Source organism: Diadema antillarum, unplaced genomic scaffold, assembly GCF_040938485.1.
Source record: "Diadema antillarum isolate AM-2024a unplaced genomic scaffold, OU_Dant_1.0 seq00000613_RagTag, whole genome shotgun sequence".
In the NCBI taxonomy this organism is placed as follows: domain Eukaryota; kingdom Metazoa; phylum Echinodermata; class Echinoidea; order Diadematoida; family Diadematidae; genus Diadema; species Diadema antillarum.
In genome coordinates, this window is record NW_027271538.1 from 1 (window position 1) to 21,806 (window position 21,806).

General features: G+C 41.9%; 1 protein-coding gene across 1 annotated transcript in view; it reads right to left on the minus strand.

Annotated features, from left to right (window-relative positions):
• Positions 1-646: 646 nt before the first annotated feature.
• Positions 647-21,806, minus strand: part of LOC139735952 (uncharacterized) — a gene marked incomplete at its 3' end in the record, with an annotated part of 140,507 nt that continues 119,347 nt past the window's right edge. The window contains exons 6-11 of the mRNA XM_071646705.1: positions 15,258-15,398; positions 9,183-9,343; positions 5,367-5,471; positions 4,488-4,630; positions 1,847-2,018; positions 647-759 (exon numbers count right to left, since the gene is read on the minus strand). Of these exons, the coding sequence (XP_071502806.1) occupies positions 647-759; positions 1,847-2,018; positions 4,488-4,630; positions 5,367-5,471; positions 9,183-9,343; positions 15,258-15,398 (835 nt within the window). The remainder of the gene's footprint in view (positions 760-1,846; positions 2,019-4,487; positions 4,631-5,366; positions 5,472-9,182; positions 9,344-15,257; positions 15,399-21,806) is intronic.

The following is a 21,806-nucleotide window of genomic DNA, read 5'->3' on the forward strand; positions in this document are numbered from 1 at the left end:
ATGCTGCCTTCAAGTAATGCTTTGTTATGGAACAATATGTTTTTTTTTTAAAAGTCCATTTAATCCCATTTGAGAGAAACAAATGGAACTGAAGGTGGTTACTACATATGGAAGCCAATTTGCACGGCACAAGGCGCCGTGACCTTGCACGATTTGCTGCCGGGAGTTTACCCACGCCACCGGCTCCCGACCGGTACGAGGAAGTAATTACGGCCGTAATTTGGCCGCCATCTGCGAGGATTTCGACTGCTTTGTGGCAGCTGGCCTTGTGTATGTTTGAACAGTGCTTCATGGTTGCCAGGCTAATCAGGGAAAACTTCATCTAGAAATGTAAAACACACACACAGACTCACAAAGGCAGTCAGCATGAGACTAAGAAACTAGTAACATTTCATGCATCTCTACCGGTCTTTTGTCAATGTGCAACAATTCTGAAAACAGTGGACTGACTTCCTGATGTGTTCATGGACAAAACTCCTAATCCCCATCATTAAAAGAAAAAAAAAACAACCCAAAGGACAAAATCAACAACAAATAAATCAGTTTGTGGGACTAAGTAGCCATCACAGCCATGCACACACCCACACACAGACACAGACACAGACACACACACACACACAATCCTCCCCCTTGCCCATTCACTCACCTTCTGGACAGCTGAGCTAGGACTAGCAGCAGTATGCAGATCACGGCGAAGAAGATCATGGCGTGGAAATGGTACTCCCGGGGAATGGTCTGCCAGATCCCTCCTATAGGAGCCTGGTGGGGGAAACAATTCCCCAGTGGGAAAAGGGGGTGGGGAGGGGAGGGGAGGGGAGGGGAAACACAGCACACACATTAACAGTAATCATCCAATGTCTCGCAACTAAAAGTCATTACATTGGCAAAAAGACTGTAGTGTCCAACAAATAAATTCAGGAACGATCCTTCTTCTTCTTGCAATGCGCGAAATTTCAATGAAGTCCTTGAGCGTCGAGAAGAAGTTGTGTGACATGAGAATACATGTAAGAGCCAAGAGTAAAGAAACTCCACAGAATGGAACACATGACAACTTGGTTATGTACACATAAAAGACTAAATTCACACAGACGCAAACCAGAAAAGATGGGATGTGAGCAGTTTTGTTTCAAACCATCAGATCAAAGTATGAATGAAAGAAGGAAAAACTACCTGAATTTGCTTTTTTTAACCCATTGAGGGTGGACTGATTTTGCTACAACATGCATTTCCCATAGACACCAGCCCAAGTATACTCACGACTCGTCCTCAACAGGTTGAAGTGGTTCTGGTTTTTGGTTTTTTTCCCCCTTCTTTTTCTTCTTTCATTCTCCTGTGTAACTCCCTATCCTGGAATACTTTTGTTAAAGCACCAACAGCAAACAGAATTCCCCTTTTCTTCTTGTTCTGCATCATTGTGGCATAAAATTGGCAGTTGTATGTTCAAGTTACAGCACAGACTACAACACACAGGCCCTTTAGAATTTAATGCCAGCCAAGAGCTGAGCATACAGACTAATGGTGTATACTGTAAAATGAGGAATGTTCATGTGCATCTTAATTTCGTGAATTTCAAAAGCTCCAAGATTTGCGAAATTAAAATGCAAGCGAAAGTTCTGTATACACTATATGCATTGAATGCCAGTGGCAATTGGTGAAAATTTCATGCCGCGAAAAAGGCTGTTGGCTCCAATTCACAAATTTCATGCCGCGAATATGTTTTACAGTAACCATTTTATTTGATCCGAGTCCCATTTTTGTAATGACACTGCACTGATGTTGGTTCCTGAATACCATTACTCGTGTTATTGTTAACACTATTTTTCTGTCTCTCCTTATTTGCTCTTACCAAGTATGACTTCAGCATGACGGCGCCCTCTTCGCCCAGCATCCTGCCAGTGAACTCGTCGGAGAGCGTGCTGGCCAGGAAGTTGATGGTGAGGAGAAGCGGGATGAGGAGACCCAGAGCGTAGAAGAAGATGGACTTGCCCTTGGCTCGCAGGTTGTAGGAGTTGGCTTGCCTGGAAGCAGATGGACAGATGGAAGAAAGGGGGGAGGGATGGGAGGAACACTTTAGAATCAAATTTCAAGTTTCTTTATTTTACCAAAGCAAGGAACATATTAAAAACAAATACATACGACATCAATATTCGGATACGATTACAAAGATATCAGTAAGACGGTGAAAAGAAAAAAAAATCCAAAAATAGATTGACAATTACAGGTACATAGGTTAACAGTTATGCTATGGTAGGTAGCAGCCAGAAGATATCCCTTATTTTTAGCTGACCTAAGATTATTCATTCAATTTCAATTATCTATAATGTGTTCAAATGGAAGTAAAACGTATCAAGTAAAACGTAAAAAGTAAAATGAATCGTACATCTTTAACAAGCCACACATTCTACCAGCAAGCCAAAAGACATTTGAGAGACTCAGTTCTATACAATACTGTACTGTAAAACCAAACAAGTTTGCATGCATCTTAATTTCATGATTTTTGTGAGAGCAAAGATTTGATGCATGCAGAAGTTCTTTTCCACACTATATGCATTAAATGTCAGTCACAATTTGCGAAAATTTCATGCTGTGAAAAAGGCTGCCAGCTCCAATTTGCAAAAAATTTCTTGATAAGGCAGATATCTAATAGCGAGACAAGTTTTTAAAGAATCAGGACTTCCTGACAATTTCGTGAGTTGTTCAATTTGAGATCACGGAGTGCAATTATTGAAAGGAGAAGCGTGCGCTTGCGCGTCACATTCGTATTGGGATCAGAGTTTAATAATATTTTTGCGTGTTGTAAAATTCGCGAACAGCACCTGACTCGCGACATTCTTGAAACTAAAAACCTTGCGAAATATATGGCACATACAGTATGCAACACTGCATATTCAAAAGGGACGGAAACGACCAAAATATTCAGAGAGCACTGAATACCTATCAACGCACTAAAAATACCTGTGAAATCAAGGTCTGTTTTATAGCGATAATGATACTGTCTCATTAACCCTGTTTTTTTATCCTCATATTTTCTTTCCTCCGGCGGCTGCAGGTACCAGCATTATAGTCTAATCGACGCTGTCTTTATGATGGTCTTGTTCGTGCTCTTCTCTCTCTTTCATTTCTCCCTGTTGTGTGCAAATGTGTGCATGCACGCTTGTCCAAGTGTACTTGCCTGTGTGTAGTGTGCATTTGTGCGTGTTTATGTGTTGACTTGTATCTCACATATTTTTTTTTTTTTATAAATATGGCATATTCTAGACTGATTCAAAAGCATTCTGTAACTTTAATTTTAATGGAAATTTCATCCAGAATACACAAGATTTTCACAATTCAATACTATATTTGTTCAGTAGATTCATGTTACACCTATATAATTTGTCGAAAACTTGATGTGAAATTGGATTGGATAAATACAATGTAGATGTAAAGATGAGTCAGAGCCCTAGATCTGCTCCTGTTAAGAAGACTTAGCACCGTATTTCAGGAAAAGATTTTGGTGTCTATGCAAGCTGAAATATTGCAGTGAAATACTGCAGTAGCTGACCAACGACCAAAGCAAATGATTGCATTTTTAATACCGGTAGTTGATATGTTGGCTGCAAATTTCATCAACTTTCGATCCATTTTGAAACTCTGAATGAAATGGACCCCAGAGCCACATCCATTATACATTTGTACCACAGCACATTTTGTGTAGTGTTAAATGGTGGCAGTGATGGTGACAGTGGTGGTGGTGGTATGGGGATGATGGTGGTGGTGGGGATGGTGGGGATGGTGGTAGTGATGGTGGTGGTGGTGGGGATGGTGGTAGTGACGGTGGCAGTGATGGTGGTGGTGTTGGCGATGATGATGATGGTGGTGGTGGTGGTGGTGATGGTGGTGGTGGTAATGGTGGTGATGGTGATAGCAGTTATGGTGGTGGTAGTCCTAGAAGAAGTGGTGATGGTGATGGTGGTGGTAGTGGTGGTGATGGGGATGGAGGCGGCGGCGGTGGTGGTGGTGGTGATTGTAGCTGTGATGGGGACGGAGGCAGTGGTGATGGTGGAGGCAGTGGTGATGGTGGTAGCAGTGGTGATGGGGACGGAGGCAGTGGTGATGGTGGTAGTGGTGATGGTGGTGGTGGTGATGGTGGTGGTGATGGTGGTGGTGGTGATGGTGGTGGTGATGGTGGTGATGGTGGTGGTGGTGATGGTGGTGGTGATGGTGGTGGTGGTGGTGATGGTGATGGTGATGGGGACGGAGGCAGTGACGATGGTGATGGTGACGGTGGTGATGATGGTGACGGGGATGGCGATGGCGATGGCGATGGCTATGGTGGTGGTGGTGGTGATAATAACGTAAGTGGTGCTGGTGGTAGTGATGGCAATTGTGGAAGTAATGGTGCAGGCGCCTGTGAAGCCGGTGCCAGTGGTGGTGATGGTGGTAGTGGAAGAGGGTGAGGATGAGGATGACGGGGAGAAGGAAAGAAAGAGGCATGTTGGCCATACCTGTCCTCCTCAAGCTTGTCATCGATGAGTCTGGCGATTTTCTCGCAGTCCGTCTCCAGCGTGTTGAGCGTGTTCTGCACCGTACTGTTAATGGTCTTCTCAATCTGCTTGCACACCTCCTCGATTTGGTTGGCGCAGCGGCTCTGGAAAAGACAACAACATACAAACAACAAAAATATTGATGGTTCCAATTTGCGATGGTCTCGGCTCTGTGAAGTTGGGTAACTTTTTTGGAGGCTTAACATAAAATTTGATTTTGGGTTAGTAATCTATCCGGATACAAATGGATCCATGCTCACAATATAAAAAGTGCGAAGGAAATAGAGTCTTCATCATAGAAACTCATTCCCTGCTGTACAAAAGTGGAAATATTGCTGGAAGTCTCTTACATTTAAGCTGAACTTAAGTACATCACTGCATTTCTTTGGGTCTCATTTGTCTGTATCTTTTATTTATTTATTTTTCTAAAAAAGAGAGTTGGCATTTCAAGTTGACCTTAAACACACCAGACTAGCACAATCATCAATGAAGACAATTTGATAGAAATGGCAAAGCATGTTTTTCACCCAAATGGTAATCAATATGGTATGCAATATGTTATTAAGAGTGGGGGTGGGAAATTAAAAAAAGCCAATGACACTTGAACCATAAGGATAACACAGATTTCTTTCCAACCGCGCCCTCCCCCCTCACCACCCCCACCTTGCTACCCCTACCCCATGCCCTTCTGACGTATGCTCCCTGGGTTCCGTGTTTGCATTCTACCCTGCTGAGATGGGTCCGAGGTGAACCAATTATCATGGTCTGTGTGTGTGTGTGTGTGTGTGTGTGTGTGTGTGTGTGCATGCATGTGTACATGCTTGAGTGCAATATACCCACCTTGCCCGACGACAGCGTGGGAATGTATATGGTAGGCATGTTGAAGCCGGCACGGTTCAGATTCGGCCTCTTACACAGCTCCTGGACAATCTGCATGAGCACACGCTGCCGGGAGAAAGATGAAAAAAAAAAAATGAACAAACAAGACTGTCATCACTATCTTGTATTTTAAAGAAAATCATTCATATTCGTTGCTTTTCACTGACACCATTGCCATTCCATAGACTCTGAAAGAAAATTTCAATTATGACAGTAGCAATGGTAAAACTTCTCTATGCTTTCATAAGTTTTCATCAACATTCTATAAAGGCATGAATTCATTCAGTTCAGATGTGAAGGGAATAGTTACTCAAGAAATAAAGAGTAATTTCTTCTATGAACAAATACTGTACTCCACAGAAATTGAAACATGAGGAAAACACAGAAGACAGTCTTCTCTGTTTCTCGTGGATGCGACAAACAAAATATCAAATACATCTCCTAAATCACGAGTCCATTACCAGGTGGAATTCAAGATCCCTTCCACGGTGTACAATTGTATCTTCAGTCAGCATGTATGGGAAATATTGATTGCAGCCGACAAATGCAAAATAAACACGATCCCTGAACTTACATTGCATATTATGTATCTCAGTTTTTGCCCTCCAGTTACCGTCTGGATTGGTGAGAAAAGCCCTCGCCTTTTCCACGCACATAAAAGTCGTACCATTGACAAAGGGTTGACTTTCAATCTATACAGAGCTACAACAATACACCTTAACACAGTCACTGAAATGTGAATAAACAATTTCTTCTTCTCGTTTCTTTGTACTCCTCAAGGGAATGAAATGGGAAGGTTTAGTGCTCTTGAAGACATTCAGTCTTGTCTGTGATTCTTCCATAATAGTGCGGGGAATAAACTGGACAAAGAAGAAAAGAAGAAAAAGACGATATATTCTCGTACTCTCTCTTCACAGGTGAGCCTGTGTCATAACAGCACTTAACACAATCTTACAGCACAGATTAACTGGTCTGGGCATTTATTAGACAGAGAAAAAGAAAAAGAAAAAAACAAACTTTGCGGAAGCATATGCTCACAATATGCAAGTCATGCATAGCTATCAAAATCATCGAATAGCAAATTTTGCCGGTACTCCCGAGCGCAATACCCAATTCTTTTTGCGAGAATGCTTCGTTCAAATTATCGAAGCGAAGTGGAAAGAGAAAAAAAACGGGGGAAAGAAAAAAATCAATACGCAACATTCGACTGAGCCGTGATTGAAAGCTCTCATTTGTATGTCTAGACCGGCAAAATAGATGCAAAAACACATTAGAAGCAATTTCGATTCATCTCGTGGCGAGCGCTGCAATTGATACCTCTGAAGAGCGAGAGGGGATGGAGGGGGGCGAGAGGGGATCGAGGGGGGCGGAGGAGGGAAGACCCACAGAAAAATGTAATGTTTCTGTCATTGATTGCTTTGGAGATAATACAACAGAAAGAGTCAATATTCCTTGTACGGCAAAGGGAATTTTTTTGTGTTTTTGTTTTTGTTTGTCTACCAATTTTCTGCAAACAAGAGTTGGAATGAGAGAAAAGGGGATAGGTAAGAGGAAAATAAAAGATAGACAGACAGAAAGAAAGAATGTAAGAGAGATGGACAGAGAGAAAGGGAAGATGTGTGAGGCAGAAATGTCACAAACAGATACCAGTCTAATTCTACACTTTTTTTCACTCTGATCTGTACTGGTCTGGTTGGCTCTCGCGAATTTCACAAAATTAAAATGCATGCGAACATATCCTGGTGTTACAACAGTGCTAGCCCAATCAGTCTTACGTCAGTCTTGAGATAAAACTACACCTTAATATCCCCCACCAACCCCCCCCCCCCCCCCCCCCCCCCCCCACTTTGGCCTTGGCTGACCCTACGCCAGGCAGACTCTCTCACAGTGTGTGGAGTGAAGAGGGAATACAATACAAGGGTACACCTGCAGGAGTGATAGTCTTTTCCCAGACTCTGGCATTTTATGAACAGGACAGGACTCAGTACAGATGGGTCAGGACATGCTATCATGTAGATGTGGCAGGATGAGAGTGGATTTGCAGTCTTGATGGCAGGCCAAATCTCTCTCTCCGAGGGCAGCCGCTGCAAGAGTTTGGTTGGCTCTTGTCTTAACACTGATGTGATCTATACCACTACGCACAAGTGGAAGAAGTCTGTTTTGCGTCACTATTTGATAAACACTTTGGGCACACACCGAACGATAGGTGAGAGCCTAGCAACACACTACCTACTACTTCCCTTCTGCCTGTATTTCACACTAGTACATGCTCCCATGGTACACAAAGCTTCATTATGCTCAACTCATATTAGGGTTTGTAATAATATACCATAAAACCAGAGCTGTTTGCGTGCGTGAAACTGTCGTGAATTTCGTGAGGAGCCAAGATTCGCAAAGTGAAATGCATGCAAAAGTTTCCCTCTCCACCACATATGTGTATGTAGTATACTCATATTTTAAAGGTCTTGTTTACCTTTGGGAGGAGTGATTTTAAAAATGTTCAAGATATCACTTTTGATGCACGTGTGTAGGTCAGTTGTATCACAAAACATCCGACCATATAAAATTTTTGCAATAAAGCCTAAAATATGAAGAGATGTCGTTATTTTTCCTCATTAAACCATAACGGTAGACAGTTTAGTCTGGAAACATTTTCATTACAACTATTGCTCAAATTTTGTATATTTAACAATACTTAACATCGATTATACTCATTCAAATTTTCACATTGGTTGTTTCTATCCCTAATGCTGGGTTTTTGTTTCATCTGCAAATGGTAAATTATGCCTTCAATGGTTAGCAATTCATGAAAATTTCGAGCGGTTCTGGTTTTGTACTACTGCATTTAGCAGATGGTCCAGAAGAACACTAACAGCCCCAGGAAAAGATAATAGCTGTTTATAAACAAACGTTCTTCAGTGGTTAAGTCAGGTCTGAACTGAAAAAAAAGAAAAATGATCATACATTGATTATCTTTCTTTTTTTCTTTGCAGAAGGAAAGTCTCATGCACGATGCCATCCCACACATCCAAACCCGTGTGAGAAGCTTTAGCTGCATGATCTGGTTTGGTTTGATATTTTCATTTTTGCATCTTTGGCAAATCTGCCAAATCCCTAAAGATTTGAGGATTTATTCACCACAATAATATTATTCCCTGCAAAACTTTCGTTCCAAAGGGAGATCTGTTGACGCCAGCACACAGTGAAAGGGATAAACTATGGGTAGAAATGAGGTGTGCTAACAAGAATTACTTTGTGGGTCGGACAGAAAAAGTCTTTGATTATGGGAGGAATTCATGAGCAATTTAAACAATTACCCTGTACATTTTCCCTGTATATTTTCATGGCTGTACAGTATACTGTACAGGCATTTCAACTTTTATTTCGTGTGTGTGAAAGAATATTGTAAGTGGCATATGCTTTGCAAGCACAACATTTGACAAAATGTATCTTGTAAGACAATTTCTTGAGTGCTTAATTCTCCATTCAGAACCAATATGACAGAAATTTTGAAGTTTTCAAGGAACAAAGTTAGCAATTTTTTCACCTTGGAGACAATGTTAATTGTGAATATTGTGTGACTCGCTAACGTCATGAATATGTGTCAACACAAAATATTTTGTCTATTGCTCGCTCCTGTGGTTCAAAGAATGATCTGAAGTGACAAAAGATATGTACAGGACAAAGTAAATATTTCACTAGTAATTTCTAGCCATGCTGATGTGGCTAGAATGGGGGGGGGGGGGTGGGGTGGGGGTGGGGGACATTGTCTTGTACCTGCCGGTCACTCTCGTGGCCTGCTTCGTCGGCCTTGGTCAGGTAGAAATGGATGCGGTCAGCGTGCTTGTTGTTCAGCTCCTCCACGATGTTCATGGTGCGCTTGCACAGCGCCTGACCGATGGGGTCGAAGAACACAAAGATCAGATCCGCCAGGTCGCCTGCAAATCAAAAGGGATGCCACGAGATATCTTTATGAGTGGGACTGGGAGGGCCTATACAATTTTTAGATTTTTCTTTTGTATATCAATCTGTTTTAGGTGGCTGCTAGGGAGGAATGAATGCTTGTATTAACGAGAAAGGACAGAGCTGATGGCTTTTTCTTCTGAAGGACTATAGGCAGTAGGAATAAGAGCATTGCCTTTGGGGTATAGGCCTAACTGCCACAGCCAGGGAACTTGGTATGGACAGTCTGTGGCTTTAACCACTGTGCCATAGTACTAGCAGCTCTTCCTAAATTGTTGCACAGTCAAACCTGTCTTAGTGGTCACCTGTCTACAGCAGCCATCTGCATGTACATGTAAGAACCAACTTAAGTCTTGATACAGCCATGTTCTTTCTGTACATACAGGCGACCTGTGAATGGTGGTAAATCTACCACGTACTAACTGGACACACTGTTATTGTTTCTCTTTGGCAGCCTTTAATAGACCGGAATCGAAAGTTGAAAGTAGGCTGCCTTTCTATTTTAGGCATCACAACTAATAACTTGAACCATCTATGCAAAAGGTTACATCTTGACAAACATAAGAGTGAAGGACTGCTTTACAAAGAGAATTGTACTGTCCAAGTTAAACGACCTTATCATCATTAATTTGACACCACATTTTACTGCAGGCCTATATCACACGCTGGACAAAAGATAAAATGGACCTGGTGAGATTAATCAAATGTGCACAAAATTCAGACAAAACATCACAAATACTTTGGAGCAAAACAGGAACTGTCATCTGTTAAAATGTACTGCTATTTCTAAAATTGTTAGCCACAGCGAGGCTTCTAAAAATTTTGTGACCAAAACAAGAAATAATATATGAATAACATAGGCCTCTACTCTATGATAAATGCACAATAAATAATATAAATCAATATAAATTCGCACAGCACAAAATCACATAAAAGTATTTTCTGGGACTTGAGGAGTTATTCAGATTCATTTTCAAGATGTATAGAAAATAACAGATATTGCACAGCCATTAATAATTCAAAAAGGAGAACTTTTGTATTGAAGCCAAAACAATGAAAGTCATGCAGAAAATCTACACTCCAGATAAAAACATTCCATTTTTAATCTAATTTGCTTTTGTCTTCTTTGCATATGTTATAAATCAATAAAGGATAATAATAGATTGACTGAACAATGGCAAATATTTGGGTGAATGAATACAATGTAGGCCCTAACTAATTTTTGCCAATTGTCATGCTCATACACCTGTACTGACTGATATTTTTTTTCTTCACCTACATTTTTTTTTCCATCTTCTTCAAACAATGCAATTTTCTAATTTTAGTGCCCAAAACTTACACTGTATATAAAACCTGGAATTCATTTCACAGGTCAATAGTCTATGTGATTGTCATTCACACATTGGCTCAGAAAGAGAGAGAGAGAGAGAGAGAGAGAGAGAGAGTACCGGTGTGTGTGTGTGTGTGTGTGTGTGTGTGTGTGTGTGTGTGTGTGTGTGTGTGTGCGTGTGTGTGTGTGTGTGTGTGTGTGTGTCCCTTGCTGCTATCTTTAGAAGTGCCAGACAGCATAGCAGACAGTTGAGGACATTTCATGCAGACATTCCAGACGTAGATGGGTTTACACTGTGAACAGATAGATCGGAACATTCTGGCAAGCACATCTATCCACACACACACACACACACACACATACACAGAAAACACCCCCTCCGAAATGCAAATTTTTGCCACGGAACCTTGCCACCTTCAAATGCACACACCTGTGCCTGCACGAATGCGTCTACATGTAAACACGCTAAAATCAATTGCCCTGGACTCCTGCTTTTGTATCAATATTGAACATTTGTACTCCAAAACAGTCTGGACTCCTTACAAATGACTTGTGTGATGTATTTACATGTGATAATGGTACAAGAATGTGTAGATATAAAATCATTTTAAGGTGCACGTCATGTTACAAAGACTACTGCCTACATTGCCCAGGAGGTTACTCAACTCTTCATTGAGGAGAGGAAAATGGGTTAGTAGATCTGGCAGCCAAAAGACCGGGAGTCATAACGAGAAACCAAGATGGCATCTTTATCAAACATGACATGACCCGAAACCTTTCAAGCCCGTGGGGGCAGGTAACGCAGTGACTGACTGTTGTTAGTTGGCGCACTTGTCCGCATTATATTCATATCAACTGTTCAAGAATTCTTTCGCAAAAATCAACAGAATTTTCACAATTTTGTAACTTCCTGTAATTCTAATAAGATTTTGATCAAATTTTCACTGTTGTGCTCATAAGATTTCACTCTTTCTTTTCAGACTAACTTCAAATTGGTCCAGAGTAACCAGAGTAACCCTTATAATGCATTTTGATTCTTGGGATGGCGTTCGCAAAAATCAATTGTCGCTATGTAAGGCAAGACCCTACACAAGATCTATAGTTGTGGGGTATGAGTTGTCTTCATGTTGTCCTCCCTCTGTGTAACTGAAATTTGTAGGATTGCAATGGCTGATCTACATTTCAACAAACATGTCTGCAAAAAGGAACCACACGACAGGTTTGATTCCCAGTGTTCCTTTTTTTCTTTCTGACACGTTTGTTAAAATGTTAGATCAGCAGTTGCAATCTTACAAATTTCATTTGTACAGAGGGCAGTCAAATTGAAGAAAACTCACATCCCCCATATCTTCACCCCTCTGCTTAATAATAATCTCTTTCTTTTAAGATTTACAGTTGTCGGGAACAAAGGCATGCATAGAATATTCAGGATATTTATGATGGACCAGTCTGTTGCAGAAATTACTGCTACTGAGAATGATCACAATCAAATAAAAATGTCAGGAAAACATTCACGAGAAACAAACAAACAAACAAACAGTTTTTCTCCTGTCTGAGCACCAAGGGACTTACTCCAAGAAGCTAGAGGGAGGGCTGAAGGAGCTACACTTGTACTTCCGATGGAATCTATTTTCATATTTCTGTGGGTAGCCATCGTTGAAATAAACAACATGTTTGCTCCAGTGAATGGCATTGTAGGAAATCTACCGCCGTAGAATTTAGCCGTCGTGCATTCTGGTGATACTTGACAGAGACGACCGGAGAAGTATTTGCCATTGCCAGAGCAGACACAACAGGACATAAGACCTGCTTTTTGTTTTCTTTTCCTTCTTTTTTTTTGTGGTTAGATTCTCCCTTGAGAATGACTGCCTAATAATGCATAAAATAGTGATATGATGCTCGAGAATAAAATGTGGGTGTATGTGTGGGTGTTTGTATGTCTCTGTTTGTATGTACATTCTATGTATGTACAAATGTCTTTCTGACTGTTTATATGTAGGCCTATACGCAAGATACGTATGTCTAAACATACACTGTTTACATATGTTTCTTTCCAACTGTCTGTCTTTCTATCTGTCTGTCTGTCTGTCTGTCTCATTCTGCTTTCTCCATCACACACTCGAATCTTCACTGGGCGTCTCGCCCCTTTGTCCGCACGCCCCAATCCGCGTAATCTCGACTGCGTCACGGCCCTAAAAAGGCACTTTGCGTGACGTCAGTCCCAGCGATAATTAAAATGTATGGCTACTACGAAGAGAGGGTTCAACGACTTCGCCTCTCACGGAGAGAGTTTGTGGAGCTCGATTTCCAGTGGGATGTTGATTTTGGGCATGTTGCGTATTTTTCTCACCACTGTGGTCTGCTAGTCCCACTCAGAGGTAGAAAACAACCAAGAAGCTAATGACACGTGATTAGTCTCGAATTACTTTTACCCACCGTGGAGACGAAAAAAAGAAAAGAAAAAAAAAATCCCGAGTAAAGCATTTGGCTTTTAAAACTCAATCAATAAACAATTTTCCAGACATAATGGTGTCTGGAATATCAATTAATCTTTACACTCGAAGGCGCACATTATGAATTGTATGACGAGCTCTCATATGCAGACGGCACCACTGAGCATTTCTCAATGTAGATGCTGCTAGCACCATGTCTCTCACAATCCACGGTTCCAGCTCAATGATGACTGGACAGACAGGGCCGCAGTTGCATTAACTTTCTGATTTGCTTGAGAAGTAAGTCTCTAACATGGGCACGGCTCAGTTTTCTTTGCATCAATATTCCCTCTTTTGATTCAGGAGGAAGATTCGCCTTGCCCACATATCAACTTCCAAAATCGCAAACGGCAAAACGCGAGGGAGAGCTTGATCGGTCTTGCCAGTTGTAGTTGTTGTTTATATGATGACATAATGTTCATCATTCTGTGCAGAGCGAAGGAAAAAGTTCGAGCCAAATGACTTAAATAGGCAATAAATAAGTCATTTGTTCCCATCGGCACCCCCTTCGTATGGAAGAATAATGATTCTGTTCTGACAACGTGACAGTTAGGAGGAGCTGGTGGCATCCTCGTGGGCTGCTCTCTTCTATGGAAGGTTTGTAGTTGCTCAATATCATGAACTCATGCTGAATGCTATCATTTTCTCTCCTCAGCTGCTCAGTAAAGGATCATTTAAGGCACCTTCCAACGACAGATGGAATGAAATTTGGATCACTATCAAAATTTTGCATTTCAAATCACTGCTCAAACCAGGCAAACTTCTCCAGAATAATTGCTATCGAAACATTGATGATTTTGGGGGCAGCCGTTCACACGACGACCAAAATTATCTCACAAATCCACCCGTGTGGAACGACATTGACCGCTGTCTGACTTCCAGGTGTTCAGCGAGCCATCCGGCATGCCGCATAGTCACGTGTATCGCATGCATTCATGCATTGCAGCACACTCGATGCAGGCCCGGGCCTGAACATACACACACACACATACACATCGCCATCGGTATGCACTGTGTGCGCTCACAGCTGACCCGTTTATGTGTTGCACGAATGAATCGCTGCTGTAAGAAATGGACCATACTATAGCCGCCTACACAGAATAAAAGCTCACGCATTGTGGGCTAAAAAACATTGATGTTTGAATTGACATTCTGACGGGAACCAGCGTGGAGCAATCACAGCAATTACTTGGAAACATCACATTACTGGGGAAAAATCTCACAAATAGTAGGATTTGGATCCCCAGGCGAATCTCAATCTAAATTTAGGTGTTCACACAACAAATCAGTGAACTTTGGTAATGATCCCAATCCCAAACTGCCATGTGAATTCCCCTTGTACAGTTTTATTTGATAGTTTCAGTTGCACCTAATCAAAGTGGTTGTTCACTATAAATAATGTGAAACTTTACCAAGTTACATGTAGCCTGTTAGGTCTCCAAAACAACATTTCTGTGGTTTGGCATGACATCTTTCTAATGAAAATGAAACATCTACCTGTATCTTGAAAAAGCTTGTCTGCTTCCTAACTCAAATGAATAGCTTAAGTTAACTGTTATTGTGCAAACTTTGCCGGCTGTCAATAGATTTGCCGGCTGTCAATAGATGGGGTTGAAGATCATACCAGCCACAGTATATAACTGTGGCTATGCTTCATTTTCATTTATCATTATTATTATTTTTTTCATATTGATCGCAAGTCATATTAAAGTTTGTGGAGAATCAGTGGAAGGTCAAGAAAATACCTTGGTACGTAAAAATTATGCATATATGGTACGTAAAAATTATGCATATAATGTGGAATAAGAATAAAAAAAGAAGTTTCAACTAAGAAGTTAGAAAATGTTACTGTAAAACCAAAAAGCATTTGTAGCATAAAACTTCTGTGAATTGGAGCCGGCAGCCTTTTTGGCGGCATGAACCTTTCGATAAACGCCAGAGGCATTCAATACATTATGTGAACGAACACTTTTGCATGCAGTTTACTTTTGTGAATGTTGTTCAAGTTTAATGCGTACGAAAATGTCTGTTTTTACAGTAGCTGTCTGCATTTCAATACTTGCTCACCGAGCCATAGGATGGACTCCTTGACATCGAAGGGGTACTTCATGTCTCCATCAACCAGTCCCGGGGTGTCGACGAACGTCACCAGGCTGAACTTCTTCTGCTTGGAAGTGATGACCTCCGTGTTGAGGTACTCGACCACGCCTTGTTTGGGGGAGGAGAGAGGAAGTGTTTTTTTTTTGGGGGGGGGGGGGTTGAGATAGAAGGAAATGGAGGGGGTGGAGGTGGAGGAGGGGGTGGAGGTGGAGGAGGAGGAGGAGGAGGAGGAGGAGGATAACAATGGGGGGAGAGGGGTAGGAAGACAAAGAAAATAAGGGAAGGTGGATGAAAGGGGGGGGGGGAAGAAAAGGAGGAGGAGCGGAAGGAGATTAGTGCAAGGAGGATGAAGAGGGGAAGGAGGTTCAGGAGAAGGGGTGCATGAAGGGGGGGGGGGGGAGAGAGAGAGAGAGAGGGAAAGAATGGATGTGAGGAACCAGGGAAGAGAAGGGGCATGGGTGAAGGAAGAGTGGGAGATGGGGAGGTTGAAGGGCAGAAATAAGGGTGGGAGCAAGAAATAAGAAATAGGAAGATTAAGGTTATGAGTATGTTGAACCCTAAATCATAGGGTACCAGCATCTTAAAAGTTTTGGGTCATCCAAGACAAAACATTTAGTACGAAGATGGTGCTAATTGCTTTCTTGCAATTTTTGTTTGTCTTGTTCATTTCAAGAGGTCAGTTTTCTCTGGAATTAAATGATTGATCTCACAAGGAATCCTACTGGTAAGCAATTAAACAATCAAAATATTTAATCTATTAAAGCATTCTTCCGGTCAGTCCTTGTATAACAAAATATTTGACCTCGAGTGCCATTCTTTGTAATGGCCAGTCATCATAAAATTACTTTATTGTAGACGATATTGTCTGAGGAAAAATAAGAAAACATGGGTGCCAGCAATGTTTCTGTGACCAGTGTCCTGGGTTGAATGCTCAACTGATTGTAAAAGATTGCAAAAGTCCACAAAAGTTTTATCTATTGTCCAAATTGATTGCTGAAGCAAGACAGAAAAAAAAACCAAACACTGCATGAAAACAAAGGGAAAGATGTTATTGACTGCAAAAATGCTGGTGCCATTTACAATTTATGTACACTTTGTGGAAATACATTCTGTATTTATTCGGAGGTGATTTCTAAATAAAACATAGCCTTTGGATACACTCCCAGGGTCAATCACACCATACCCTCAAAAAAATATGGCGCTGAAGGTAGACCCAGAAAGTTGAGTCCTAGCACAAACTATTTGTACTTCGATGGTGTTGCTCAGTTCGAACACAGTTAAGAACAGTATTGCTTGCCAGAAATGTGTGGACACTTCTAATTTCAGTTGGAATTCCAGGGATTATGATTACACAATTCACGCCAACACTGATCCACTTCTATTTTTGCTACAGCATAATCCTGGTAATACACAGGCTTGTAGCCACATGGCACCTTGTCACAACAAAACATCCACCTAGCTGTGTCTCCATTAAAAGAATCTGTGCCAAACTAGCCAATATACAAAAGTGTGATTTCCACAGAAGATGCCTGACATGATTATGGTCATATAGGCACAGACAAGATGCAAAGAGGGGATGGGGGGGGGGGGGGGCACCTGCAGGTTTGTAACTTATGATTAGTTCAATCTGCAGAGATAACTACATTTACATGAAGGAATGAAGAGTTCTTCTCTGCATTATATCTTATTCTTAAAATATCTCTTTAAAAAAGAGAATATCACTTAGAAGCTAAGAAGTATCGGGGTGGGGTGGTAAATATGGACAAGAGAGAACTGGCAGACGATAATCCCATTCACTTGTCGAAGTTATCTTCCAGTATGAATCAATCCCACATCTCCTGCCTCTGTTTAACAATGCCGGCTCCTGTGTAGCATCGTTCACACTAGCACTGATCCTGGTTGAACCGGTCCGTCTGGTCTACACCACTACATCATGCTGCATTTGTCTTGGCTAAAGTCACAACGCAACTAGATGTAGAGGCGCAGGGCAGCAGACACGTGTCAGTAGCCGAGGGACCCAGAGCTATGCTCAACATCCAGAGACAAGCGGCTCTCTCTTCTCAGTGGTTACAGTCTCTTCTTAAAACGGTCTTCATTCCCGGCACATCATCACCATCATCATCATCATCACTGGTGATTACGGCAGCCTTGCAAAGTCACGTGAAGCAATTACTGTTCAAATATTCTCCTCAACTGATCATCACAGATTGTATGACTGGTTGGCGGCATCGAAGACACATTAATCAAAATCACGCCGTAAAATTTCCATCTCGCGGTTTAATACCGCAATCGCTGCACGTTAATCATCAACCCATTCCTCTTGTAGGCCTGCTTCCTCCAAGATTCTACAAATAGGGTTTACTTCTCCTGTTTAGCAGCGCACATGTGCATTACATCGGAAGAACATGAATACCGACGTTACTTCTAAATCATGTGCGTGTGTTTCCTGTTTGTAGGTGTGGGCTTTCTGCTTTCACACAGCGATATCAAGATTGGGACAGTTGCCATGGAAACAGTTACATGCGCTCATTGCATTCACAAAAGGGGGTGGGGGTGGGGGCGGGGAATGGGATGATCAGTCAACTTTGGAAAATATGCACACACAAAAAAATACCCTCTCTCATCGCCACAACATTCTACGCACAATGGGCAATGATGTCACCTCTCACGGTCGACATATGCTAATGTCACTCCGGCAGCTCGATCACTACACAGGCATTATCTACTACCACTCGGACCTTCTTGGTCAACATACAATTGTTGACGTCATCCCGATGCCCACTCGGATTTTGGCGCTGTGGACGCCAAAAATAGCTCCGGCTACGACTGCTGTTGCTCGCATGCTTCCCATTGCTTTTTAAGAGAGACAATCACAATGCTCATAATGTGCATTACTCCTTCAGGGACAACTCAAAGACAGTTTTGCGCTCCATGTGAATCCACATATCCCGATTCTGGAGTCTCTCACAGACACACACACACACAAAAAATCTTCCCACTCCACTCGGTCGCCGTTAAACCACAGGCAGTGCGGGGGCGCCCTCCTTCATTTACAGCACAAGCTGGTAATTTTGCATCATGACATATTTAGGGTGGCCATATGTTTGCTTGTAATTTGAGGGGATGCACCAAAGAAACAGACACATACCTGCTAAAAGATGGATGTATTATTATGTTTATTGAGTCTGAGGATTCCAATGCTTGCTCCTCCAACTTTTGCACTTTATATACCACACCGTGTTTGAAAAAGAGAATACGAAAACATAGAAGAGCAGCCTGGGATAATGTAATCCTACACCCGAATGTATTTATGAAAAGGATGCAGTTAAAAACCTTAGTAAGTACAGTGAGACACCATGTCATACTGCAGTGGCTAAAATCAGAAGACAAATGAGAAGAGAAGAGAAACTTTTGATGACTGAGCTGTACAATAGTGCCCATATGGACAAAACACTCTACCATACATTTTTTTTTGTTCTTATTCTTTTTAATCATGATGTCACTATGAAGATACAATATGAACAACTGCTTTCATGCTAATAAACCATTCTTGTGCGGAACAACTAGCACACTACCATCTAACTAAGGGGAAACTGGATTATGGTAAATCTGGTCACTCATGGATTTCCATTCTTTTTTCATAAGCCTTCAAAATGATCATTCCCAATTGCAAAGCTTTTCCACAGATTTATCTTCACACATTCCGAGTAACACTGGATGTTTTAGAAGACCACGCAGCTCACTTTTTTTTTTCCACTGGAAATTATCAAACAATTACTGCCTTTTACTATAAGATCCCTCTGTCTATACCAGATCATGACTACTCATACCAAGAACAGTGAAGGGAATGGTAACTGCATTTCTTGAGAATCTATCTTCCAGATTACAATGTATGTCTTGACTGGTTTCAGACACACAGTTATTTACTCAATCTTGGACAATGGAGAATGGCTCAAAACTCCATTTCAATTTAGATAAAACTTTCTGAATACCAAGGATGCAAAATCTAAATTGTGTGTGATGTACGTACACTGCACTAGACGTAATTGTGTCAGTAGGCCTATAGAGTATAGAAATACGCATATCATCATCATCAGTTTCTTCTTTCTACATAAACCTGAAGTCTCTGCAGGGATTTCTTTTATAACATAAATATTCACTTGAATGGGGAAAGTGTCTGCTTTCATACAATACAATGAAAAGGGACTACTTAATTAGTAGGGCCTACTTGAAAATGACATTCAAAGGATACTCAAGTGGTATTCTACACTTCCATCCTTTCTATCCACTTCCTTTCGACAGGTTTACTTTTTGGGTGGTGCCTGTAAAGCGAGTCGGACACTCGCACAGAATCTGCTGCTAATACTCGGCAGTCTGAACAAAGCGAAATAAATCTTTGGAATAGAAAGACAATGTCATATGATATTGATGAAGGACTCAACGGCTAAAATTGGATCTCCTATCTTTGCGGAGTATGCCAGGTTTTACACCGCCTGCTGATTCCGTGAGAGTATGATTAATGGGGCAAGTGGCATGCGGTGATTAATTCTTGGAAATCACACTGCGCTTAAAAAACACACACACACAAAACTGCACTTTTACATCATGAAGCAGGTTGCTATACAAACCCCCGCAAAAAAAACAAAACAAAAATGTCAACGGTTGTTGCCTTGTGGACATGCAAACAGTACTTGCCTTTCGGGGGGGGGGGGGGGGGGGGCATTGGTCATTAGTCCACGTTTGGCAGGTGGGATGACCATCTGAGGTATGAAAATACCCAAGGAAGACTGGTTTGGGCTTGTCATAATGATGATGGTATGGGTGCAATCCCCAAATGAGACTGTGACAGGATTTGAAATACTGTCTTGGTTAGCTGTACTGGGCTGAAAACACTACCAGAAATCCAGTGTTTGACAATTGAGGGAGGTTGGTCCAATAATAAGACACAGCATACATTCTTGATACACAGACACACACAACTCTCTCTCACACACACACACACAGACACATAGACACAGACACACACACAAACACACAATGGCTTCCGAGATGCTAGACAGACATACATGTACCATACCCATTCTTTATCACTGGCGATGGTAGCATTAATGGAAGCACAACTGCCTGCATCCCATATGGGAAGACGATGGCCACTCCCGTAGCACGATCGGGAAAGCTCTGAACGCGAAGCTGCGAAAAAATCTCCACTGGCAGAAATCTGCGGTGGTCCCATCGCACAAACATGCAGTGATGGCTACACAGTAGAGGGATTCCAAGGGCAACATATGCACACGGATAGCTGTCCCAAGATTTCACTGCCGCAACCGATGTGTATTCCTCCCTAATGCACCGTTTTCACACCATGCAGCTCTCTTACAACAATCCAGATGTCCATCCATCCATCCATCGAGACTTTTTTTTTTGGGGGGGGGGGGGAGGGGTTGGAGGATGGGGGTTGGAGGTGAACCGTTAGCCTTCACAGATGCAGTAGGTCCTGGAATTCTGTGGAATTCACGGTGCATGGATGTGTGACTGCTGGATGCCGCAGTCCCCACGTTTCACGTACGTTTCCCGCCGACACCGCACTGAGAGCGTTTTCCATCCCGCCTCCATACACTTCACCGGGCAGCTGATACCAATATAGTCTTGCATTAACATATCAGCCTGCTGATGAAGCGTACACAGACTGGATATTGGGCATTAAAGATACACACCTCCCGTGCGGATGGGCTAAAAAAAAAGAATATCACGAGAACCTGGACCCAGATTCCTTGCGACCATCGCTTCCTACTATCCATGCATCCCTCCCCTCCCCTATCCTCATTCCCCCCCCCCCCCCCCCCTCCTCCGCACTTCCCATTTCCCCCCTCCCGCTACCTTCCATGTATTAAAGCTACAATTTGTACTGCTTGCATTCAATCCACCACACATGTACCAGGGCTCAGTGCCAACATCGGCATCAAATTCTGAATTTTTTCTCCCCTACACCATTTCGCCTCCAGAATACCTCTCAAGTGATGGCACCGTTTCCATGCCAACACATGATATGTGCAGTTGCCCTTCAGGTAGTCACAAAATTGGTGGAGGACCTTTAAAACCCGATTCCGATGAATTATTTCTTCTCACGCATGACATTTCTATCTCCCACCATAATTCTATCCATTCCACACAATGTGTCTTTTGTGTGGGCTGGTGCCCCATTTGTTCCGTCACAATATGCTCAACCACCAATAAATTGGTAAAATGGAAATCAGCCACTCTTAAAATGAGGGTACTTTTGTGACGAAACCTAGGAGGTTGACGTAGAAAAAAAAAGAGAAACATTACCATATTTCCAATACAAACTTTCTATATTTAATAGCTTTTTGCTGCAGTGTACACACAACTGCCTTTTTGTCTATGTGGAAAGAGGTATAATCAGAAATGATGTATGAAACCCTACTGTATGTCAAACTGTGCATCAAACTTCCTGTTTGCTTTGGCAATGTATAAATCGAGAACATTTTTATTCGTCCC